The sequence below is a fragment of the Manacus vitellinus genome, unplaced genomic scaffold (genome assembly GCF_001715985.3).
Source record: "Manacus vitellinus isolate BGI_N305 unplaced genomic scaffold, ASM171598v3 scaffold_41_pilon, whole genome shotgun sequence".
NCBI lineage: Eukaryota > Metazoa > Chordata > Aves > Passeriformes > Pipridae > Manacus > Manacus vitellinus.
The window spans coordinates 5377630-5400758 of record NW_021940545.1 but is presented as its reverse complement, the minus strand read 5'-3'; the positions used below and the strand labels follow the sequence as shown (position 1 = coordinate 5400758).

The 23129-nt window shown below is 46.5% G+C and overlaps 1 protein-coding gene across 1 annotated transcript; it reads left to right on the top strand.

The window, feature by feature from the left end:
- Positions 1-608: 608 nt before the first annotated feature.
- On the top strand, positions 609-2515 carry BTG4 (BTG anti-proliferation factor 4). The gene is made up of 4 exons (XM_008928894.3): positions 609-781; positions 1397-1534; positions 1690-1885; positions 2339-2515. The coding sequence occupies exons 1-4, from the start codon at positions 609-611 to the stop codon at positions 2513-2515; spliced, it is 684 nt and encodes a 227-aa protein (XP_008927142.1).
- Positions 2516-23129: the final 20614 nt, after the last annotated feature.

The window sequence follows — 23129 nt, the reverse complement described above, 5'->3', positions numbered from 1 at the left end:
TCCTGCCACACACCTGAACCTCCTGCACACCTGAGTGTTGTTACACCCCAACTGCCTGTCCTATATAAAGCCTGAGCAAACCACCCCAGAGAAAGGGAGGATTTGGGGAGCTGAGGGGCTTTTCCTTTCTGTGCTGATGGTGTAGGTTTTTATAGTGTTTTATGTGTTTTCTTGGAGCCTCTTTGAAGCTGTTTGTAAAGTGTATCCTGGGTTTTTGCCGGCTCTGCTCTGAAAAGGTGATGGTTTTGGTCTTCTTTGTATTTGAGAGCTGTGTAATTAATTATAAGTTCTGCTGGTTGTTGACTGTGTGCAATATATAATAAGTAGCACTATATTTTAAACTCATATTTTATATAGGCTGTTAACTTGCTTCGTGCAAGTGCCTTCTAGTAATGCATTGAATTGGTTTCAATACCCAAAACTAAATTTATCCTTTGTTTGGCACTCAGACTTATCTAGGCTCTATCTGCCCTGGCTTGTGCAGGTTTTGCAGCATCTATTCTTGGAACCTGATAGTTCCTTAATGTTATTAAATCTCTCTAGTGTGGTGTCTCATCTGTACTGCTGACTGTCCAACAGCTGAAGCACCTCGTGTGCTGCAATTTAAGATGAAAGATGAAATTGCTGCCACGGTCTTCTTCATCACAAAGCTGGTCAAAAGGGAAGACAAGCTGAGCAAGCATAAAATAGAGAAATTTGCAGCCAGGCTCACTGCCATCCTGTTTGAGAAGTACAAGAATCACTGGTATGTGGACAACCCATCCCGAGGACAAGCCTTCAGGTGAGAGGACACAGTGGAACAGGAGATGGAATGGAGGCTTTGTGTGATGTTCAAGAGGTCCTGAGTACCCTGGAGGCCTTAAATTGGAAATAAATGATACAAAACTGCAAGGGAACCGCTTGGTTATCCCTTAAGCTCAAGGGAAAAAGAGTTATTAACTAGTGGAGGTGTGACTGGAGACTGAGGTGGAAGTCTCAGGACAACATGCACGGAGTGCCTTAAGCAGCCTCTGACTCCTTGGAAGTAGAACTCAAATGCTTTTTGACTTTTGGAATTGTTCTAACTGCCTTTAATTCTCATAAACTACTGATGAAGTGAGTCAGTGCTTTATGGGCTTAAAACAAAGCCTTGTTCAAGTTTATAAATCAGCTCCTTAGGCTGAGCTGCTGGTTGGGGCTCTGAGGGAGAACCTGCATCACCAGGCTGAGCGTGTTGGGAAAGCAAACAGTGATTTTTGAGTGTGCTCCTGCAGCAGCAGGGCTTGCCAAGCTGCAGTGCAGCCTGAGATCTGTGTGTTGGGAACACCAGCAGTGATTTTGAGTGTGCTCCTGCAGCAGCAGGGCTTGCCAAGCTGCAGCACAGTCCGAGATCCTCCTGCACTTTGCTCTTACCCAGGTGCATCAGGATAAACAAACACCAGGCCAGAGATCCCCTGCTGGAGCAAGCCTGTGTGGAGAGTGGTGTGGACTTCAATGAGCTCGGTTTGCCCAAGGAGATGACGCTGTGGGTTGACCCCTTTGAGGTGAGCTGCAGGTGAGCTCAGAAGGGGTGGCTGATACACGTCGGGTGCTCTGGGCAAGGGTCATCGACTCCAGCCTGTTAAGAGCCTTGACATCCGAGGGCCTGCTCACCTGCTGGTGCCAGCTGGCCCCTTCAGAGCAGCATCACACACCTCCAGTCCCTTCCAGGTACGGGGAGAAGAACCAGCCCTTCACCATCGTGCGCTTCGACGGGAAGGAGAACCCCGAGCTGCCGCAGCTCATCAGCTATGCCGTGGAGAGGGCAGCCCTGGACTATCACTCTGGCGGCTCCTCGGATGAGGAGAGCTTCCACAGGGAGCCCAGAGCCATCCCTACTGTCAGCAACCCCAACAGTGTGTACCAGGTGAGTGAGCACAGGGTGATGTTGCTGCTCTGGCTCAGGGAGGGCTCAGCCCGGAGAAAAGGAGGCTTGGGGGGACCTTCTTGCTCTCCAGAGGAGGTTCTATGGAGGTAACAACCAACAGGGCAAGAGGAGACAGCCTTGAGTTGCTCCAGGGAAGGTTTAGGTTGGATATTGGGGAAGCCTCTTCCCCACAGGCTGCCTGGGGTGGTGATGTTGTTGTGACTGGGAGGGATTTGAGACGTGTAGGTGTGGTGGGCTTGGAAGTACTGGGGGGATGGCTGGACTTTGATATCTCAGAGGCTTTTTCCCCACCTAAGTGATTCTGGGAATGGGATAGAGCTTTTCGTAGGAGCTGGGAGCTGCTCCTTAGGCTTCCTCATGAGGGAATGCAAGAGACTGTCCCCCCTCTTCCCCAAACACACTTTTAACACGATCCCGTTTCTTGCTGTTCAGTTCAGTGACTACTACAAGGCTCCCTCGCAGCCCTGGTCCCTGTATCTCCCCAGGAAGACCTACCTGGCTGATGGCTCCTACTATGGCCAGCACAGGGGTTACAAGGTCTACAGGCCCTCAGCTGCCTTCTCGGGGCCACGTGTGGACAGGTACCACTGGGTCAACACCAAGCGGTAGATCCGTGGCTGTGCCCGCTTTGGGCTGTTCTAGGAGCACTGACTGTGGAATGGGAGGAAGGGCTGGCACTGCAAAACTTGGTCAAAACACAAAGCACTCGCTGTCTCTCTAATCCCTGCCTCTCTTGCTCTGTGTGTCTGAAACTGTTTTTTGTTTTTGTTTTTGTTTTTTTTTCTGGGGTTTTATCTGAGGTTTTAAATGTTTATATTTATGCTAACATAAGACTGAAAAATTGATGTGAGACTCCTTTTGTGAGCTGAAAAGGAAATGCAAATATCAATAAATTATTTTATGTTTTTTTTATAAAAGCCATCTGATCTGCTACTGGTGCCCTGAAGGGAGTTTAAAACCTTTATGGTGGAAACACAAGCAAGTCAAGGAAGAAAAAAAAAAACCCATGCCCCTAAGTTGCTTTGAAGGACAGTTTGCTTCCTTCTGGCAGGGGCAGCAAGGACAACTGGGTTGTGAGCAGAGATCTAAATATCACCAGCAGAAATGTTGAGGGTGTCTGGTGACTCATGAAATTATTAAATTGCCCTGTGCTGCTGGGGGAAGGAAGGATCTTGAGTGATGCTGCTCTTCCCTCACTTGCTTTTCACCTGCACCAGAGGCTGTGGTGATGCTTCACTGATCAGCAAATACTGAATGTTTCATGTGTTTCAGGGTTTGACTCTTGAATTTGGGAGGAGGAGAGACTGTCTCCCCAAGCCTAAGAGCAGAGCTGGGCTTGGACAGTGCAGGACCTGCCTTCCTGTATGGGAGAGAGCTGAGATATGGTGACTCCAGGACAAGCAAAGGTTGTCTGGGCTGGGCAAGTTGTTTTCAGTGGTGGAAAATAATATTTCTTGCTCTTGGTGTGTAATTGTGTAGATACAGTCACTTGGGGTAATTATATCTATAGCTTTTGCTGTGTCATAAAGTCAGAAAAGTGTAACTATTCAGCTGAACTTCACAACATGTTGTAGATTGATACACCAGTTTAAAAAATAATGCATTTGACACTGAGCAGAACTGAGTGATTCTGTATTTTGCTTCTATTCCTGGAAACTCTGAGTCTGAGCTTTTGCAGCAATATTTCTTTTTGCTGCTTGGCCGTGGCCAGAAATGTCAGTGGTGGGGGCCAAAGTCTTGTCACTCAAACCACTGCACTGCTTCCACTCCTGATTTAATGAGCCTTTAGTATGGAGAGGAAAAATACACCACAGATAAACCAAAAATAGAGGGTTTACTTTGGCTTAAAGCCTGATAACCAAAGCAGAGACCCAAGGCAGAACAAAACCACCAAGTCTTTGAGTGTCACTACAACTTTCTGCCCAGGGCTATTTCCTCCTCTAATGCATTGATTTGTTTTACCAGACAGTCCTTCTCCAAACTAGTGATTTCAAGGTAGTAACAAAGCAGGTCTTCGTTGCCTTTGCTGCTTAAAAACTGGTGTTCATCCTCTATGATCTGCACCAGCTCCTCAGTTAACACGTCCACTTTATCCTCAAGTTCTGAAGGGGACAAGGAAGTGCAGGTTTCCTCTTCAAAGCTGAAAAAAAACAAACCATAGAAGTGTTTAAAATGAGAGGGGAGAAATGCCAGTTGTGAAACTTTAATCACAGGCTCTTCACGGGAGCAAAACAGAAAAGCCAATTTCACTGTACGAGGTGACGAAATAATAAATAGTAAATATAAATAGTAAATAACAGCTCCTGGCAAATTATTCTTACCATCCTAAGCTGTCCTTTCCATGAGGGAAATGCTCTTTTTTCTCCACAAGCCACTTTTCATGCAGTGGTTCCTCAGATTTCATGTGGAGCAGGAGGTTGTTCCTCATGTGCTGTGGGATGAGCACAGAAGTGGAGAAAGCAGTTAATTGCTAACTTTAATTTTTATAGACTCCTTAAATGTGTTTTACATGGTGATGCTTTTGATGCTGACTTAATGATTTGCCTGAAGGTAAATAATTTATTGTAACCCCCCCTGCTTAAGCAGAGTCATCTGAAGGCTGTGTCCTGAGGGGTTTTGGGTGTCTCCAAGGAGGGAGGATCCACAACCTCTCTGCACAACCTGTTCCAGTGCTTTAAAAAGGGTGTTCAGAGTGAATGTCCTCTATTCCAGTCTATTAACTGCAGGCACGTGGGCACAGGCATCTATAAATAAGTTAAATTGTCTTTTTTGTAGCAAAGCAAGAAAATATTGGTGCTGAGCTTTCTTGTTACCTTCTCAAAGCCTTCCATGTCCGTGGGCCTTTTCACTTTGACTTCATAAAGCTGGGAGATGAGGTTTGCTTCCTCCTTGGAGAAGGGTTCCTCCTTCAGCAACACCTGGCTTATGCCCTGGGATTTACTGCCCTGGGGAGCTGCTGAGAGCTGCAGTCTGAGGGAGAACATTTCACTGAGACAGGCTTCCAGTGCCTGGAGAGGGAAAAAAACACCCAAACATGACTCTTTTTGAAAGGCTTTGAGAACCTGCTGTGTCACATCCAGGTGTTGGGGAAGGATCCCCCCCATTCCTTTTTCTTTTCCCAATGAATTTGGTGTAACTCTGTTGTAGGCAGGGCTGTGATCGTGAGAATTCTCTGTTGGGTTCTCCCAGGTGATGGTTGGAAGGCAGTCCCGTGGGTTTTATCTCCTCAGCTGTCAGTGGAACAAAGGTGTTGGTGTTGTTTGTGTGCAGGCAGGGTATTAATGCATGATTTGGTGCATTTTTCTGCTTTCTCACTGGCTTCACCTGAGGCAAAACAGTTCTTCAAACGTTGAATAAGAATCTTGCTGTGAACAGCCCCTGTGTGGCTGCAGTGGCAGTTCAGGTAATTGTTAACTCGTTATAAAAACCTTATTTCATCTCCCCTTTCGTCGCTGAAGTTGCACAAAGCATTAAGCCCTCACTTTTAGAGTGATTTATTTTTTCTTTAACAAACACGAGGATAATGGAATTGCACTTGGAACACACCTGATAAAAAAGCCTCAGGAAGAGGGGGCTGGTGTCGTGGTGGAGCTCAGCAGCAGAGACATGAGCCAAGCAGTGCACCAGGAGGAGCAGGAAACCTCCCACAGAGCTCAGGCAGTCCCTCAGGACGAAGAGTTTGTTCTTGGAATTCTGAGGGGAAAAAAAAAAAAAAGAGTATCCAGAGCTGAGACAGAAGCACAGCAGGGATTGGCTCTGCTGAGGCAGCTCTTCCAGTGCTTTGCCTCGATTTTAGGTAAGTCCAAGGATTCAAATCAGTACAGGGGAATATCCATATGCACAGGGCAGTCCTGAGACTTCATTTAATGATCTCTGATGTGAATCTAAAGCATTTGTGCATTCTCTGCCCTGGGCAGGTTTATATTTATAGATCATGAACTTGAGAAAGCTTCTCTCTGCACACCTCATTTATAGGAAGAAACAACACTGAATAGTCACATTCTGTAATCTAATTATGGTGAGTAAAATGCTGATACACTGACTGCTGTCAAGCTGACCTAGAGAGAATTTGGTCAAAATGAAAGTGGTAAAACTTGGACAGGAGAAACTGGATAATTAGAGCTGATTTAACAAATGTGCTTTGGGTATGACCCTCACATTAAATATACATTTGAACTCAGCATCCTACAGTGCTGTTAGTTTGTGTTCAGATATATCTGGAGCTTATTAACACTTGAGGATTTCTTATATCAATGTTTTTCCTAGAGAGCATCGAGCACGCTGTGACTGGGAAGGTAGGAATTATTTTGGCATTTTACTTCCCAGCCCCAGAACTTAATGGATACCAAAGCATTGCAAAGGCTGACTAGGTGTGGAGTGGGCAAACCTGGTAAAAGAAAGAGCCCCTGAAGGCATTGCCTGTGGCATCACTGGGGGGGAGGCTGGAGGCCACACACAGCCTGATTTCTGGGGCCTGCAAAGAGAAGGAGAAAAGGTTCTGTAAGAGCTGAGAGCACCCCAGGGCTGCAGGGGGAGAGGGGTTCATTGAAATGTCAGCCTTGATTTGCAGTGGGTTGCCAGAGCCAAACCAATCCCACGTGGAAATGGAGGCTGTTTAAAAAAAAAAAAAAACCTCAGGATTTCCTCTTGCCAGTTTTTTAATTAAGTAAATGGAAGTGTGCTCCAGTCCTGGAGCTCTGGCTGTGGTCACTGCAACTTTATTATTTGTTTGAGACTCTTAGGAAAGACCCTGGAGAGTTTACCCAGACCAAAGCCATGGTGTGCTAAGAACTGTGCAGAGAAAATGAGAGAATTACTGTTCCAAGGTATAAAAGGAAGATGTTTTATCACAGGGATTAATTCTTCATTACCTGAGTGATGTGCTTAAGAAAGGTGCCACAACAAATACAAGAGCTGACCAGATCTTGTGGGGAAGAGATTTGACTTTAAATCTCTACACCACTGTGGAGAAAACAGGACTGGAATTTAATTCCTGATATTGGCTCAATGGTCACTCTCTAATTGATTTTATAACTGGTATAATTTATTTTATAACCGAGGAGTTTCTTTTATAACTGCTGTTGATTATTAAATATCAGTGTCTAAAAACATCAAGGCTTTAAACACTTACATTAATGTGGAGTCTGAGAAACTGTAGGATGGAGATGCCATACTGATAAATGACAAACTCTCTGGCAGAGAGGGCTGCAGGATCAACTGCTGCTGGTTCCTCTCCCTGAGTCCACGAGGCATCCTCTGTACCCTGAGCCCAACTTGCTGCTGCAAGAAAAGTGAAAATAGAACCCAAGCTGTAACACTGCAATGCAAGTGTAGAATATACTGCATTTCTCATGTTAGGCACTGTTCAGTTTGAAGTGAGGCCCTGCTGGTGCACTGTGAATTATCATAAGGGTCGTGAAGTGCCTTGATACCCTTAGGAAATGTCTAAAACTTGACTTTTAGTGGAGAAGTTTCTGATAGCTAAGGCCCAGGGAAGGGACATGAAGTCTGTGTGTCTCAGAGCTGCTCAGCAGCACAGTCAGGGCTGGCTCTGTGTGTTCAGCCCTTTCTGAAGGAGCAGGTCCAGAGGAGAGCAACGAGGCTGGGGAAGGGACTGGAGCACAATTCATGTGAGGAGAGGCTGAGGGAGCTGGGGGGGCTCAGCCTGGAGAAGAGGAGGCTCAGGGGAGACCTCCTGACTCTCTGCAACTCCCTGACAGGAGGGGGGAGCCAGGGGGGGTTGGTCTCTTTTCCCAGGCAAGAGGGCTGGGTCTTCAGCTGTGCCAGGGGAGGTTTAGGTTGGATATTAGGAAGAATTTCTTTGCAGAGAGGGTGCTCAGCCATTGGAATGGGCTGCCCAGGGAGGGGGTGGATTCTCTGTCCCTGGAGGTGTTTAAGATGAGACTGGATGTGGCATCAGTGCCATGGGCTGGGAACCACAGCAGGGTTGGATCAAGGGTTGGACTGGATGATCTTGGAGGTCCCTTCCAACCCAGCTGATTCTGGGATTCTATAATTCTGTGATTCTCCCTTACCAGGAGAGCTCGGGAGGGAACCCAGGTTTCTGTGCAGCAAAATCTGGCCACAATAAACAGCTCTTTGAAGGATGACACGTGAAATCTTCACCTCACCCCAATTCTGGCTGTTCCAGGAGAGAGAGCAGAGGTGGGATTTACCTCGGGGCAGCCCTTGGCTCTGCCCCAGCCCAGCTGCCACCGCGTGACTCCGGAGCTCCTCGTTCACCTCCCTCAGCAGATCGAGGAGAAAAGAGGGTTTTACACACTTGGTTTCGTCACCACCTGTGTAAACAAACAAATAAATGTTGCTTTCCTAAACAATCCATCTCTCACCCACCTCTGAGCAAACATTTCCCACACTGGAGTTACACAGACCAGGTCAAACAGGTGACTAATTTTGCTGTTTGGGGTGTGATGTTAAAGTCTGGACAAACATGTGAGTACCTTTCTCTCCAAAAATTATCCAATTCTCTAGTTTTTCTCCTTTTTCACGTATCTTAAATGTCGTGGGGAAGTCTGTTTAACGAGGAAGAACATTGTTCTACTTCAGTAAAAAAGAAACCCCAACAAACAGCCCCCAGTCCAAACACTTCTCCTTCCTGTAGTTCTTGTTTGAGCTGCTGACCAGAACACTCCTCTCCATTTTTCTTGAAGTTGTCTTTGCCACAAGATTTATTGATAAGAAAAAAGAATTTCTGCTTGCCCTGAATTCTGTGAATAGTGGCTTTCTTTTAAATTGTCAAATTCCATATCTCGTGAGAATTGGTAGGCTTTTTTTTCAGCTAATTACAGCAACATTTACCTGTTTAAATGTTCTATACCTGGTTTTAGGTTTATTGTAAGGACTATATCATTGCTAAATCACATCTGTGGGCAAGTTACTCATGCAGGTCTCACACGAGGCTCGTGTATTTTGTTGTTAAGCAGGTGGAAAGGAGGCAATTGGCAGGAAAAGAGCCAAAAGCCAACCAAATGACTGAAGTTTTTACCACCCAGAGGAGCTGTTGTGAGCTGTGGATTCAGCAGAATGATTCTGGATGCCATCACATGCTCTGCCTGCTTCAGCACCTTGATATCTGTGAGGAAAGAATACACCAGGTAACGACCACAAATAATTCCAGAGGGGTTTGTGTCCTTTTCTCTTGTTCCATCAGCTAATTTTGACTTTCCTATATAGTATTTGGGCCGAAGACATCAGTTTAAAAATCAACTGATGGGATTAAAAGTTGTATTTTTAACTAATTGCCTAATTCTGTAAGAAGTTTAAAGCTGGAGAAGTGTTTTGAAATCTCTCTAAAGGGCTTAATAAGGAAAGGCTTGCCTGGCGTTGTGATAAGTGGGTGACTTTTGCACTGTTTGCTTTTTCCTCTTAATTAAGCTAATGAGTAAACAAACAGCTGTTTGCTTCATAGGGAAGGTGCTGGAAAAGACCCTGAAACATTAAGATCACATGTGAGAGATCACCTGAATCCTAATGAAACCTTTTCAGTCCAAAGAACAGGAAATTCTGCTACTTACCAAGGAGCTGCTGATATTTTGAGAAAACCCCTAAAGCCCTGCTGACCTCAGGATGAAAAAAGCCCAGCTCTGCAGATGCATAAACATCACCTAGGTAAGACACTTTATTTCTGTTCTAGCACCCCTGTCTGGTTTTAAATCAGAATTTTGATAATAACCTCCCTATTTTAGGAGTTCCACCCACTTCTTCCCTGATCATTCCTTTCCCAAAGCATTAATGCCCTCCAGGTGATGTATTAGCAGCCAAAAAATATCCCAAGGTACTTGAGATTGCTGTGGCAGCCCAGACTTACTCTTAGCCAAGAAGCAGAGGAGCTGTTCCTCTGCCTTCTGGTGGGTCCCTGGAGCCCTGAGGGGCTGGGGGGTGGAGGATGCAGAGCTGCTGCTTTGCTGTGTGTTTTCTTTTCTATCTCCTCCTGATCTCATCCTCAGCTCCTGCAAATCTGGGTGAAAATCCTTCCCTGAGGAAGCTTTTCCTTCCCTGTGTTCTTCCCCCGAGTCCTAGGAGGAAAAGTGAGGAGCTGTCAGAGGCAGTGCCTGGAAAATGCTGCTGAGTTTCTCACCCTCTGTGATGATGAGCAGCAGTCCTCGTGATCTTTGAGGCTGAAGATCAGAAAATAGCAAAAAATCCCCCCCCAAAAGCTGGAGAGAGGGTGTGTGGTCTCACAGTACCCCATCCTGCTGCAGCCCTGAGAGCTCCCTCCTCCTCCTCCTCTTCCTCCTCTGCTCTCCAGGGAGCAGCTGATCCTGCAGCTTGGCTCCTTCAGCTGGTGTTGCCCAGATGGGAGATCCTTTGAGGCCCAGATGCTCCCCTTGGAAAGCCTGCCACGGCTCTTTCCTTTCTTCTGTGGTTTCTTCTCTTTTCAAGGTGGTGATTTTGATCTGCAAAGCAGAAAGAAAATTCCATTAAACTCTTTTTCTTTGTTCCCCCTGTACCTTCTTCTCCCATCCCTTCAACTCCTACATTCCTAATCTCTCCCTTCAACCCTTTTCTTCCTATATTTGTTGTGAATTTGATAGCACAGGACAGCTGCAGCCATGGCCTCATTAGCATTAGACCATTAATCTTATGTCCTGTGCATATGATGAGTGTTCAATTAGGAAACATTTGGGATCTGCTCTTTGCTGACCTGCAGTGGATCAAAACTGCTTGAAACACTCTTCTTGGTTCCTCTGTTTTTCAGGGAGGCTTTCAACTGTCCCTCCAGCCTTCTCATTTTCTGCTCTCTGAATTTTCTCACTTCACTGGTTATGAGATTTGCTTCCTCCACAAACTAGAGATGGAAAAAAAAAGGAAAGAAAGATCCAAACCCACGATCCTGGTTTTGTTCAAGAAACTCTGATGCTTGAAGAACAAAGTCCTTTGCACAGTAACAACAGCAATGCAAACTATTCATGATTTTCTGAATAAAGCTGCAAGGTAATGTATTTACTAATAATATATTTAGTTTTACCTTCTCCTGAACTTTAGTTTTACCTTCTCGGAGCCTTTTAGGCTGCTGACTATTTCCTTGAAGTGTCTCTCTCTCAGCTGTAATAATCTTACAGTTTGTATAAATTCCAGCACTAAAAGTACATGCTCCGAGTTGTCCTTCAGGAGATGCAGAACGTCCCTGGTGTCACCATCAACTGATAAATCCTGGAAGAGAAAATGCTCCTGTGAACTGGAGCACAAAATGTGTGAACCTCCTTTGGTTGTTTTACTTTCTGCACAACACATCGAGGACAGAGGTTAAAAACATGTCAGTCCTATACAGCCTTTAATTTTGCTGTTTATAAACACCCAAATCACAAACTCACAGCCACTGAAAATTAATTTAAGGCTCACAAAGGAGCCTTGAGTAAATCCATGTTAAAATGGATCTGAAGTGCCTGATTTTTTTTTGTAGCAAATCCCAGCATAGTTTCAATTATTTTTTGGCATTAAAAAAATAATACAATACACTGTAATCTGGAGTTAACTCTCCTATTTATCTAAACAGACACAATTCCTGAAAGTCTTCAAATGTGGGTTTTGTAACAACACGCTGGAGGAGCTGCAGGTTCTAAACCAAACCAGCAAGAGAACTTTACTTCTCCCACGAGGTGTTCCAGGCCTGTGCCCTCCTTTTGGCACCTCAAGGCCACCTTCTTGAGCCTGGAGGAATCTTGGAGCAAAGTGACTGTTTCCCTCAGGTGTCTCTGAGACAGGATGGAATAAGCCACGAGATTCCCAAACTTCCCTCCTTCGGTCTCCTGGAGAATTTTTGTTTCTCTGGCTTTTATCTGGGAGAGAAAAACCAACATGACAAAGTCTTAGAGGCTTGAGGAAGCGTGGGAATGTTCCAGCTATGGAATCAGAGCCACAGGATCCACCACAGGGTTGGAAAAGACCTCTGGGATCGAGTCTGACCTCGTCACTGCAGGTTGGAAAACAGGGATCCAGGGGGGTGGGAAATGAAGCACCCTAAAAACAGTCCAGTTTCCAAGGGGGCTCTTAAAATTTTCCTTTGACAGTTAGAGAAGTATTTTTGGTCAGTGGGTCTCCCCAAACATTGTTAATAAAATATTCAAAAAGAAGCAAATGGGTTAATATGCTTCTTTTACCTCCCCTTAAGTGACTCCTTAAAGGTTAAATCTCTCTGAGGGCTTGAGGTCAAGGTCAACCCTTGATATCTTTTAAATTCTATGTATAGTCTGATTACAGCACAACTGCAGTACTATTTTCAGGGCAAAGAGCAGAGAACAGACCTGTGCTGAGGCTGCAACCCTCATATAATTAAGGTGGGCTCTGCCCCTTCCAGGGTTGTGATAGCTGACTCAGTGTTTTTTCTGGGGAAGAAGAATAATTACTTATTTATCAGCAGTGAAATGAAGCAGCATGCTCCTAGTGAAGCACCTAAAACGTGGCTAAAATCACAGGGCCAGAGGTTTTCCTGCTGTCCCTGCGTGGCTGTGAGCAAATGACAACACAAATGTCTCAGCTGCTGTACCTTCTCCTCTGTCTGGGCTTGAAGTTCCAGCCTAAACTGTGCCTGCATCTTCCTCAGCTCAGCCTCTGCCTCCGTGTTCAGCCCTTTCAGCAGCTCCCCCTCCCGGTGGTGCTCCTGGAGAAAAGCCACTGCTCTGGCCACTTGCTGTCCCTCTCTGCTCTGAGCAACCTCCCGGGCTGCTGCTTCACCTTCCCCGTGCTTTTTGTGCTCCAGGCTGCTCAGGATGCTCGTCACAGCTTCTGGGCAGCTCAGGGGCTGAAGCAGGTAAGCAAAGGGAGATGAGAAAATTAATTTTTTTTTAATAGAAATTCGCTTTTTTTTTTTTTATTTTATTTTCCAGCATTGAGTGTAATCACAGGGCTTTGAACAGTGGGGTTTGTGCCAGGCTGACCCTTGGGGGAGGTTTCTGTGCCTGCACACCTGTAGATTTTCAGCCAGGATGGGCAATTTTGCCCTCAAAATTTTGTGAATTCCCTTGAGGCATGAAAACCATGCAGTGCCTCTACCTGGAGGAGGTTGCAGTAGAGGTCCAGGACCCTGTAGAGACACACTTGTCTCAGAGCTTCCAGCTTCACTATCTTCACTGCTGAAACCTGGAGCATTTGAGTGACAGGGTCTGGGGAATGCTGGACTTCCCTGGGATGTTGTTTCTGTCAAGCAAAAGAAAATAAAGGGTGGGGGGGTTTCTATAGCACTGCAAATACATTCTATGTATTCAATACTAATGAGTGTGGGCACCAGAAGTAGAGAATTTTTCCAGGGAGACCTGGATCATTTCGGATTCTGGGACGTTTCAGGGGCTCTGATAACACCCCTGCAGTGTGTCTGTGCCCCTAGGGAAGGTGAAGTCCATCCTTGCCCAGCAAGGAGGTGACAATGACATAAAAAAAAAAAGCCTTTAACTCACCTGCTGCTCAGGGAACTCCCAGTGTGGGGTTTGTGAGCCAAGAAGACCAAGTGCCAACTGCTGTGGGATTTCTTGCAGGATGTGCAGGGGCTGTTTGGGCACTGTCAGCTCTGGGCTGAGGCCCAAATGTTTGATTTCCTGCAGTTGTCTCTCCCACAGTGCTTGCCCAGCGTGGTGGTGCTGCTCTGACAGGGCTTTCAGGAGTGAATCCTTTGAGGCAGTGGCTTCTGTTCCTTTCCTGCTCTTCAGACCCTGAAAATATTATAGACATCCCAACTTGAAACTTCTTTGTGATCAGGAGCATCAAAAGAATTGAGTCCCACTGAACCAAAGATGCAAAAAACAGATCCAGAAACCAGATGTCTCACTTAAGCACCATGAAAAGCCTGATTTATTGTGAGATTAAGTACCCAAGAATTACTGAAAATGAGACCACTGCCCCTTCTCCTTTAACTTGAGAGGGGGATACTAATTTAGGTTCTGTTTGGCTTTGCAGTAGCTGGAAGATTTCTTCCTTCCCAAACTATTTTGTTTAATTTCCTTTTCTGAAGCCAGTTGGAAAAATGGAAAGGAATTAAAATAGTGGAAAGGAATTCAAATAGTGGAAAACTTCTCCTGTGTCTCAGCTGAGAACTCTGAGATGACACAATGCCAACCTTACCCAACTTCCTTCGTGGTGTTCCTTCTCCTCAGCCTTGGATTCACAAAAGGAACAGAGAGTGTTCATTTCTTCTGCCAGCAGGGACAGCTCCAGATGTGCCAGTTCACAGGCGTGTTTCTCCAAGACAAACCTGCAGCCAGAGAGGCAGGAGACAGGCTGAAAACACATCCCTGTTCCTGTGTGGTCATCACTTGGCTCATCCACAAACCTGGAGAACAGGAGCCTTCTGCTGAGCCACACCCAACCCCCAAATCTGAGCCTGGTGGGGAGAGAAACCTCCCAAACTTGTAAAGAATGTATTTTTTTGTAACTTTACCTTGTCAGGACTTCTTTTTGCATGTGGGTGATCCTTTCTGAGGATGAAGTGGACAGGACAGGGGATATTGTGGGAGCTGAAGTGCTCTCCTGGCTTGCTTCAGCTCTTAATGCCTCTGTGGGAGCAGCAGATGCTTTTAAAGTGCTCCTTGATGAGTAGCCTGTAGAAGAAACATGGGAAAATGTATTTGCTGCAAGATATTAATTGTTTTGCAGAAGATAAGATTAATTTTGGTGAGGCCTGGCAAGAGAAAACTTGAGCCTAACAAGCGATTTCAGGGCTCATCCCACCCTGTGGCAAGTTTACACACATCATAAAGGCTTTGCTCATTGAGTCCAAGGAGATCTTTAACTCTTACAAAATAGAACCAAAGTCTGATTTTTTCAGCTGTCAGAAGGAGAATCTCTTTTTAGAATGGAAGTTGAAAGGTTCCAGCCTGTTTTTCAAGGCCAGGCTAAAATAAGGTAACGCTCTTACCTGGTGTCTCAGGTGATAAACTGCTTTTGCTGTTTTCCTCCAGCTTCTGAACCAGGGACTTGAGCAGAGGGATCAGGTTTTGTTGGATTGCCTGGTGTGTGCCATGTGAGGCCCCACTGATGCCATAAAATCTGGTTGTCTGATAGTTTTCAAAGCACTGACGAGAGCCCGAGAAAAGCACCTGAAAAACAGCACAGAGCAGAGAGAGGCCATTTCGTGCCTGCCAAGAACATCATTTGAAAAAAAGCTGCTTCTTGAAAACCTGATATTGCCAGTTCACACTGTTCAGTGACTCCATGGGATGTTACAGCACTCTGCCTCAGGAAAAGCCTTTTCCAATTGTTGTCCTACAGCCCCCAACTCTCAGATTTTTTTTTTTTCCACATCCTTCAAGCTGATAGAGAAGCTGTAAGGTATGATTTTTAACTGCATGACTTGCATTTTATGTCCCTCCTGTGCCAGTTTACTGTTGTTTTGCAGGGCTCTGATCCCTGGCTGGGGTGTTCTTGGATGATGTCCTCAGAGCGTGGCAGCTGCCTGTGCTTTTGTTAGACAAGCACCACAACTGCTTTTCTTTGCAGTACCTTTGCCTGCTGTGCTTGGATGATTGACAAGTCCCTCAAATATTCCAGTCTGGTGTGTGCAGTCTCCACGCTGGCTTGTTGTTTCAGGATCCATTCCTGAGACTCAGAGGCGAGGGCAAGCATGAGCTGGAAGAAATAATACAAAATATAACTGCAAATCTTGGCTTTCATTGCCCTTCTCACACGTAATCGGGCCAGTCACCACCTGGAAAGCTGCTGTGACAGCTCTGGAGCACTTGTGGCCATGTAGCCCTCAAAGAACAGCCACAGAAGCTGCAGATGATGCAAGGAAGAGCTAAGATAAAAGCTTCCTGGCAATATGTTTTGATGAAGTCTGTTTGCCACCCCAGCAGCCAGTAGAAGGCATTGGTTTTACTTCAGCAGGTCTTGCTGGGGTAGAAGCAGGTGCCTGCTCTGTAGGACCAGGTAATGCTTGCCTGGAGAAGCACTGGGGATGTTCCTGCAAGTGGGAATATCTCAGTACAGGGGGCTCAGAGCTTTCATCCTGCAGTGTCTTTGAGCACAGAGTGTTCTGTGATGGGGCCCAGGTTCAGCCCAGCAGTGACCTCACCTTTCTGACCCTCAGCTCTGGGGCTGCCTCAGCCCCTGGGATGTGGCTCCTGCTCCTCTCTCCCTCTCTCAGCTGCAGGAATATCCTCTCTTCTTCCAGCTGCATCTTTTCCATGAGCTCCACCAGCTCCTCCAGTGCCTTCCTGATCTCCAGCAGGACCTGCATTTCCCGTTCTTTCTCTTCTCTGTCAGCTGTAAGAAGCCAATATTAGCAGAAGCACCCACCTGAGAATCCACTGGGAATTCCCAGGGCAAACCTCCAGTCGTTTTCCCTCTGTGTGATTCACACCTGCCCTCCTTATCCTTTATAACAGCCCCATTTTCAGATCCTACCTCTGGACTACCTTGCTTCAGGAGGACACGAGTAATTCCTGAGGCTCAGGGTAACCTGTCAGAGGGATCACCCAGCACAGAAAGCAGGAGGGCTGGAACTGCCCTTTTGTACCTTTGAACAGCACAGACAGTTCAGTGGCCACCTGGCTACCAAAATATTTGGAGGTTCTTCTCTCAGCTTCCTGCAGAGAGGAGACTTTCAGAAAATGGCACAGTTCCTCAATGTCTTCCAGTTTCTCCTTGAGCTGTGTCTGTAAGAAATGGAAGAGGAGAGGGAGCTTTAGATGGTGTTGCCAGCTCAGGAGATCAGGAATTGGTGGGAGGCATTTTCCTTTGCAGAGAGAGCAAGAGCTTGGCTGACTGGGTTAATGCTTTTCTGTAGCCTTGTAATTATTCTGATTGTGTAGGAACTGGTGCCAGTCCCCCGTCTCTGCTGGATTTCACCTGGTGTTTATTCCATGGGGACACCTGCCAGCATTCCTCACTCTGGGAATGGCCACACTGAGGCAGCAAAGGCTTCATTTACCTTTTGGTTTTGAATGGGGAGGGGAACAGCTTGGATTCAGAACCATCCCATCAGTGATATCTGAATTTTTGATACCCATGAATCCCCAAGGAATTTTTAAAGAACTTTACTGGAGCCAGCTCCAAAAAAAAAAAGGCACCATACCTGTTGTGCCTTCCCCTCTTTTACAGCATCAAGGACATCAAGAAATAGAGAGTTCAGCTTTTTAAGGAGCCCTTCTTCCTTTTTCCTCCTGCAGTGCCAGTATAAATGCCTTGACTTTATTTCCTTTTCTAGAAAGTCCAGCTGTAAAGCAATGAGAGACACAACAGCTTAGCTCTGCAGGAAGCTGAAGAAGGATTATAAATGTGATTAAAGCCAGTGATGACAGCTCCTCTCAATGCCTTTCACAGCATATATCCAACTTTGTTGCCACAGGGGGTGAGTGTTTGCAGTCCTAAGTCTGTGCATGTTATAATTCATGTCCAAATCAGTGTCCCAATATCTTGGGGTAGGGGAAAGATATCAAATAGACTTAAAAGATATAGAAGGTACAAAGACCAGCAGAAAAAGATAGAAATAGAAGGAGAAAAATAAAAGGCAGATAATGAAAAGAGAAGTATAATGACATATTTCTGTCATCTTGTACTATAAGCAAATGCTACTTGTGGGGCAGAGAAATAAGTGAAATTTCCACCCTGTAGTAGAAAAGCCCCAACAAAGAATTTCCCCCAGATAACAAACTTGCAAGTAAAGAGAGTTTGGAGCTTTGTTTACCAGATCTGGATCTGTGGCTCTCCTGGGTAAAGCTCCAAGGGACTGAACAGCAGGAATCACGTTGTGTGTCCAGGGGTTTCTTTGGGCACCTATAACAGGCCCAATTTCACCTGTAATTTGATTTATGGCCCTGGCACCAAAAGTGATGGGGACGAGGCCTGTGGATAAAAAAACCCCAAGTGTAATATTTAGAATTTTAGACCACAAATGCCACATTTTCCATTCAGAGTCGAGGTAGAAACTGCTCTGTTTTGGTAGGGTGATTTATTGTGTCTTTGTTATTTGTTGTTTACATCATCCAACTCAGTTTCCTTCTCTACCTTTTCCATTTGTGTCTTCCATGGTTCCTGCAAGTGGGGAGGGCTGCCCAGTATTCCAGTCACAGTCTATTCCCAGGATTGGCACCATCAGACCAGATCCACTGGGATCTGGGATTTTCATTCCAAACACTGCAGGGATCCACATCTCTGTGCCAGGGTATCTGATCATACCTGGTTTGTTCAAAAGAGAAGAAAAACATAAAACACTGAACAGGTTTGTGATGGAAAGAACTGTTTTCCCTTCCAGGGGGCTGCAGTGCTGTTATTCCTGCTGCAGCTTCCAGTTAATACCTGGCTGGGGGCATCACCAGCAAAGCTATTTTGCCAAAAAGCTTCCTGGAAGTTTGAGGTGCTGTGATGGGATCACAGAACGTGCTGAGCTGGAAAGGACCCACGAGGATCATCAAATCCAAGCCTCAGCCCCCCACGGGATCCCTCCCCAGGAGTGACAGTGGTTTCACTGCTGTCCCCTGTGGTGTGATGGCATGGGAACAGGCTGCTTGCTTTGTACCTACCCAGTTTCCCCCCGTTGCTCCTGATCCTTGCAGCCACCTCCTGCTTTTCCCCCAGGCTCTGCAGGCGGTGCAGCGCGTGGTGGCACTTGGCGGCCAAAGCCTCCTCCAGCTCCTCTGCTGCAGCCTTCAGTGCTGCTAATCTGTCTGCTGCCAGGCAGGAACCTTCCAGAAACGATGCCTTGAAGCGCTTTAGGGCGTCCAGCACTCGGGTTTGTGCCAGCAGCCAGTCGTTCTCCAGCACAGCCTGGTACCCTCCGCCGTGGGGCACGACCCGGCCTTGCTGCAGGTGAACCCCCTGCACCCGGCACAGCTTCCCACTCAGGGGCTCAGGGAAGGGATCTCCGAGGAGCATGGGGTGTCCAGAAGGGCCCACCAGCCCACCAAGAGGTAAAACTTCTCCTGCAGTCAAGGAACAGGAGAAACAAGGACGGAACATCACCTGGCACCTCGTCACTGGGGTCCAGCCCTTCCCTGCCAGGAAAAGGCACCTTGAGCGTTTGCTTGGAGGGAAGCAGAAATGGGTTTGATGGGACACGTGGAGGGCAGGGGAACTGGGGATTTTGAGGTCATTTGTAAAATAATTTGGCTCACAAAATGTTCTTAAATAAGTCCCCTACTTCCTGCTTTACAAAAAGGTTAAGGTCCCCACTCCTCCTTTTGGGTCTAGTATATATTCCAGAATAAGTGATGAAGAGTACAGATATGTGAAAATGCTTTTTAAAAATCTGGAGCTTCACCCTCCCTGAGCTTCTTAATGATGCATTTCATGCTACTTTATTTAATATTGCAATAGAGCAATGGGACCATCTTTAGGTCAAATCAGCTTCAGTGGCTGTGTCATAATTAAGGAATGATGACCTCAGGTATCTCTTACAGAGTCACCAGATAGTTTTAGTGAATTACAAAATGATAAATTTGTGAGAAACAGTCTCAGATAAATAGCTTTTCAAATTAGAATTTATTATATGGTAAAAGCAAACAATGCTGTGGTGACAGGAGGAGATAGAACCTCTCCTAGTCCTGCCACCCTGATACAGTGCATGAGCCTGATATTTATTCCAAACATCCCATCCATGTTCATTATATCACATGCATATACATTTTACATTGCTATTCCAGGTATTCTGCATAGGTTTATTCTCACAGCTAAGACTATAACTTGGCATAGAGATAATAGATTAAATTCATATGTTCTTCAATAAGAGGTGCCAGCAAGCTTTTTGACCTGGCCCAGTTTGGACATAATTCCTGCCTAGGAGGACAGGGAAGGTTGGTCTGTTTTCTGTCTTTATGGGGGTGCAATTAAGTTTTACAGTCTCTTTGTTTTCTCCTTTCCTAGGATGACACAGATCATCACCTGTGCTTATCACAAACTGTAAAGCAGAACTACAGGGGGGAGAGAGAGAGAGAAGGATTAGTGCCTGGAAAAGACCTACCAGTGCTACCATCCAGACCAACTCCGAGGATTGGGACGATCTTGCCTCCCTCTGGCTCCATCACGGGCCCCCAGAGCTCCAGAGGTGCCAACATGCCCGTCAGGGGGTTCAGGTACGTGCCACCCACCGCCAGGCGCTGCCCCGTGCCGGGGTGGATCGTCACCCCCAGCACTGGCACCTCCATCCCCGTCGCTGGATCCCACATGAGGCCTCCCCTGCTGGAGGTTTGCTCGGGGCACAGGGCTGGGAGCTTTGTCTCCACGGGCAGGTCGGTGCTGGCACACACCGGGTAAGGGATGTAGGGGAACACGGGCACTTCGGGCTCGCGCCGCCCTCCTGCAGGCAGGACCAGGGAGATTGGCCGTGGTTATGGGAAGTGTGGGAAGGCTTTTCAAATTTAATTCTTTTGGCTTTGGCCATTCCCTAAAAGCTGCGAGTTTCTTAGCATTTAATTTTTATGGTTTAATGAACGGAGGGGCTGAAATCTGTCAGAAATTATGAATATCTCAACGCTCCCTTGTCTCCAAGCCTTGTAACACCAAATACATCCCTACAGTAGGTCTTACATGCACCTGAACAGCACCACCTTCCAGGGCCATGCTGATGAGAAGCTTTCTCAGATTTTTTTCAGGTTCTGTTACAGGAAAAGTACATTTGAGTGCAGCAAATTGGGCTGTTTGGTTTGTCCTGTTTTGCTTTAACCAAACCCCCCCACTGTAACTGTGCTCCACAAACAGGCAGCTGGACCAGTTGATGGTTGGATTGTGGCACTTACTCGAGCCAGAATCAGCAGTACAGACCAGCCTGGAGCTGCTGGGATCATAGCCAACGTTCCCAGCTAGGGGAAGCACCTTTCCAGTCTGGGGGTGCAGGAAGTGGTGGCTGGGAACTGGTCCAGGGCAGTGACTGCTCAGCAGGAGGGAGCAGTGAGGGAAAGGAGTCAAGAGCCCCGTGATGGGATCCGTGTAGACCATGTCAGGTGCTCCAGCAGTGCCATTGGAGCCTAAAAACAGGTCACAACAGGTGGGGAGGGGGAGAAAAAACAACCTGTAGGTCTGGCACAATGTGGGAGGTGTGGGAGGGGGTTTATAAAAATCATCTGCAAGGGCAGGAAAGGGGTGAGAATAAGTAAACTGAGCTTTTCTCCTTTTACAGAAGGTGCCTGTGGGGAAATGCCTGCAGCACGTGGCAGTTCCATCCTCTCTCTGCCCTGTCTGCCTGAGCTTCGTGCCACTGAGGGGATTGATGGTTCCTAAATGTCCACTCGGGGTTTTGGGTTTCGTGGCCTCAATCTGCAACAGCCACTGAAACACCCAAGGTGGGTTTTGTTGTCCTGTTTTTACTTCTGTTCCTCTTCAAAGGGTGAAAGGAAGAGGGATCTCGGTGTCTGGGTACCTTTTACAGTTTGTCACACCAAAACCAGGTGAGAATGTCAGAAAATAGCCAACAACACAAGAACAAATTGATTGCACTCAGTGAGACTCGCCCACAGAATAGTTCATTTGCCTCTCCATTGCTGGGAGGTAATTAGCCAGTGCCCAAAGATCTTAATGAGTGCAAATCTGACATTCTCCCTAAAAAACAACAGAGAAACCTTCTGCTGATGGCTTTGCTTCAGTAACAACCCCCGAATTCACAAGCTGTTAGTGGGAATTCGAGGAGGATGTTTTCTGAATACTCTCTTTTTTGACTTGGCTGGGGGTTCCTCTGTGACCTGGCTGCTTTTTTGTGACCTGTGTTTTCTCAGCTCTGCTGCCCTGCCCTGCCCACACCTCCTCACACACCAACACAGACTTCAAACAGGTTTCTAGAGGCTGCAGTTACCCACGAGCTCCTGCGTGGTGAGCGTCCTGCTTTGATCCTGGCTCAGAAGGGGAGCTCCTGTCCCTTCCCCCAGCACTCCCCAGGCTTTGAGGTGGTGACTCTCCTTCAATATTACACTTGACATCCTGCTGATTGCAGCCTCCACCCGGGCCAACAGCCTGCAACTCAAGAGATAAAAATAATTATTGCTGGAGGTGAGGTAAGAGAGTTTAAATGGAGCAGCAAAGGGAGGATTTTGGTGGGTATACAAATTATATCTGCATTTGGCAATTAGAGGGCTTGATGAGTATTTGCTTTGGCTGGTGGAGTGAAAACAGCACTTTGTGGCTCTGTTTTCTGTTCATCACACCATTCTGATCCTGCCAGTGATCAGGGGTGGCACACTGGCTGCAGCTGGGGTGGCATCCCAGAGCCACGGCACTTGGCACACTCAAAATATTCCTGTTTCCTGAGATTCCCATGGGAATCTCCCCAGCTTGTCTCAGCCTGAGATTTTTCTAGATTTGTTTTAAATAGATGTGTGAGAAATATCTCTCCCTTAAATTTAGAAGGACAGCAAAAACTCACGAAACAAAAAAGAAAGAATTTGTTCAGCACGCTGGGTCTGGTCTCACACTGAGTTTTTTGGGGGAGGAAAGACCCTTTGGGTTTAATTTTTGTGCATTTTATAGTTTCCCCAAATTCCACCCTTTTCCAGATAAGTTGAATATATTCTTTTTTTTTTTTTTGCCTAAAAATGTTTCTTTTCTCTGAAAAGGGGCTTTTCCCTTCCTTCTGATTGGTTGTGAGGTGTCCTCTGTCAAAAACGATGGATCTTCCTTTATGCTTAGCCCAAAGAGAGAAAAAAAAACCCTGTGTGCAAAATTTCCACGTGGCCCCAAAAGATTTTAATTTTTAGGAACTTTTATATCTCCCTTATCCAACCTAAAAAGACTCTGATAGCCAGGTCCAGTTTGGAGCTCGGATGTCTCACAACTTCGTGATACACCTCTAAAAACCTGTATTTTATTTCTCCTAAATGTGAAAATTACGATCTGCACCACCTGCTCTGCTGGACTGAGGATCAGTTTTAAACTTGCAGGTGGTGGCATTGCCAACCACAGGCCAAAAACCTGTGGGCTAGGAATGCTTCCCTCGCCAGGGAAGGGAAGCTGCAGGTAACTTTGCCCTTTGGTGGGTACCTTGTGCAACCCTGTGGTCGTTCTCCTCCAGGAGCTGCTCCCTCTGTGAGTGTCTGTGCCAGCCTGACCCCCTCCCTCAGGGCAGAGTTGAACAGGACACAGTTCTCCTCCTGCCACTCCAGCTCCTGCTGCAACAACCTCCTCTGCCTGCTCAGGCTCTCCTCGTACCCAGCAGCCAACTCCTTCCTTCGCTGCATCTCCTCCTCTGCCTGGTGGGATAGAAAAATCCAGAAGTATTTTTATTTTTATGTATTTTTATTTTCTTGTATTTTTATTTTCTTGTATTTTTATTTTCTTGTATTTTTATTTT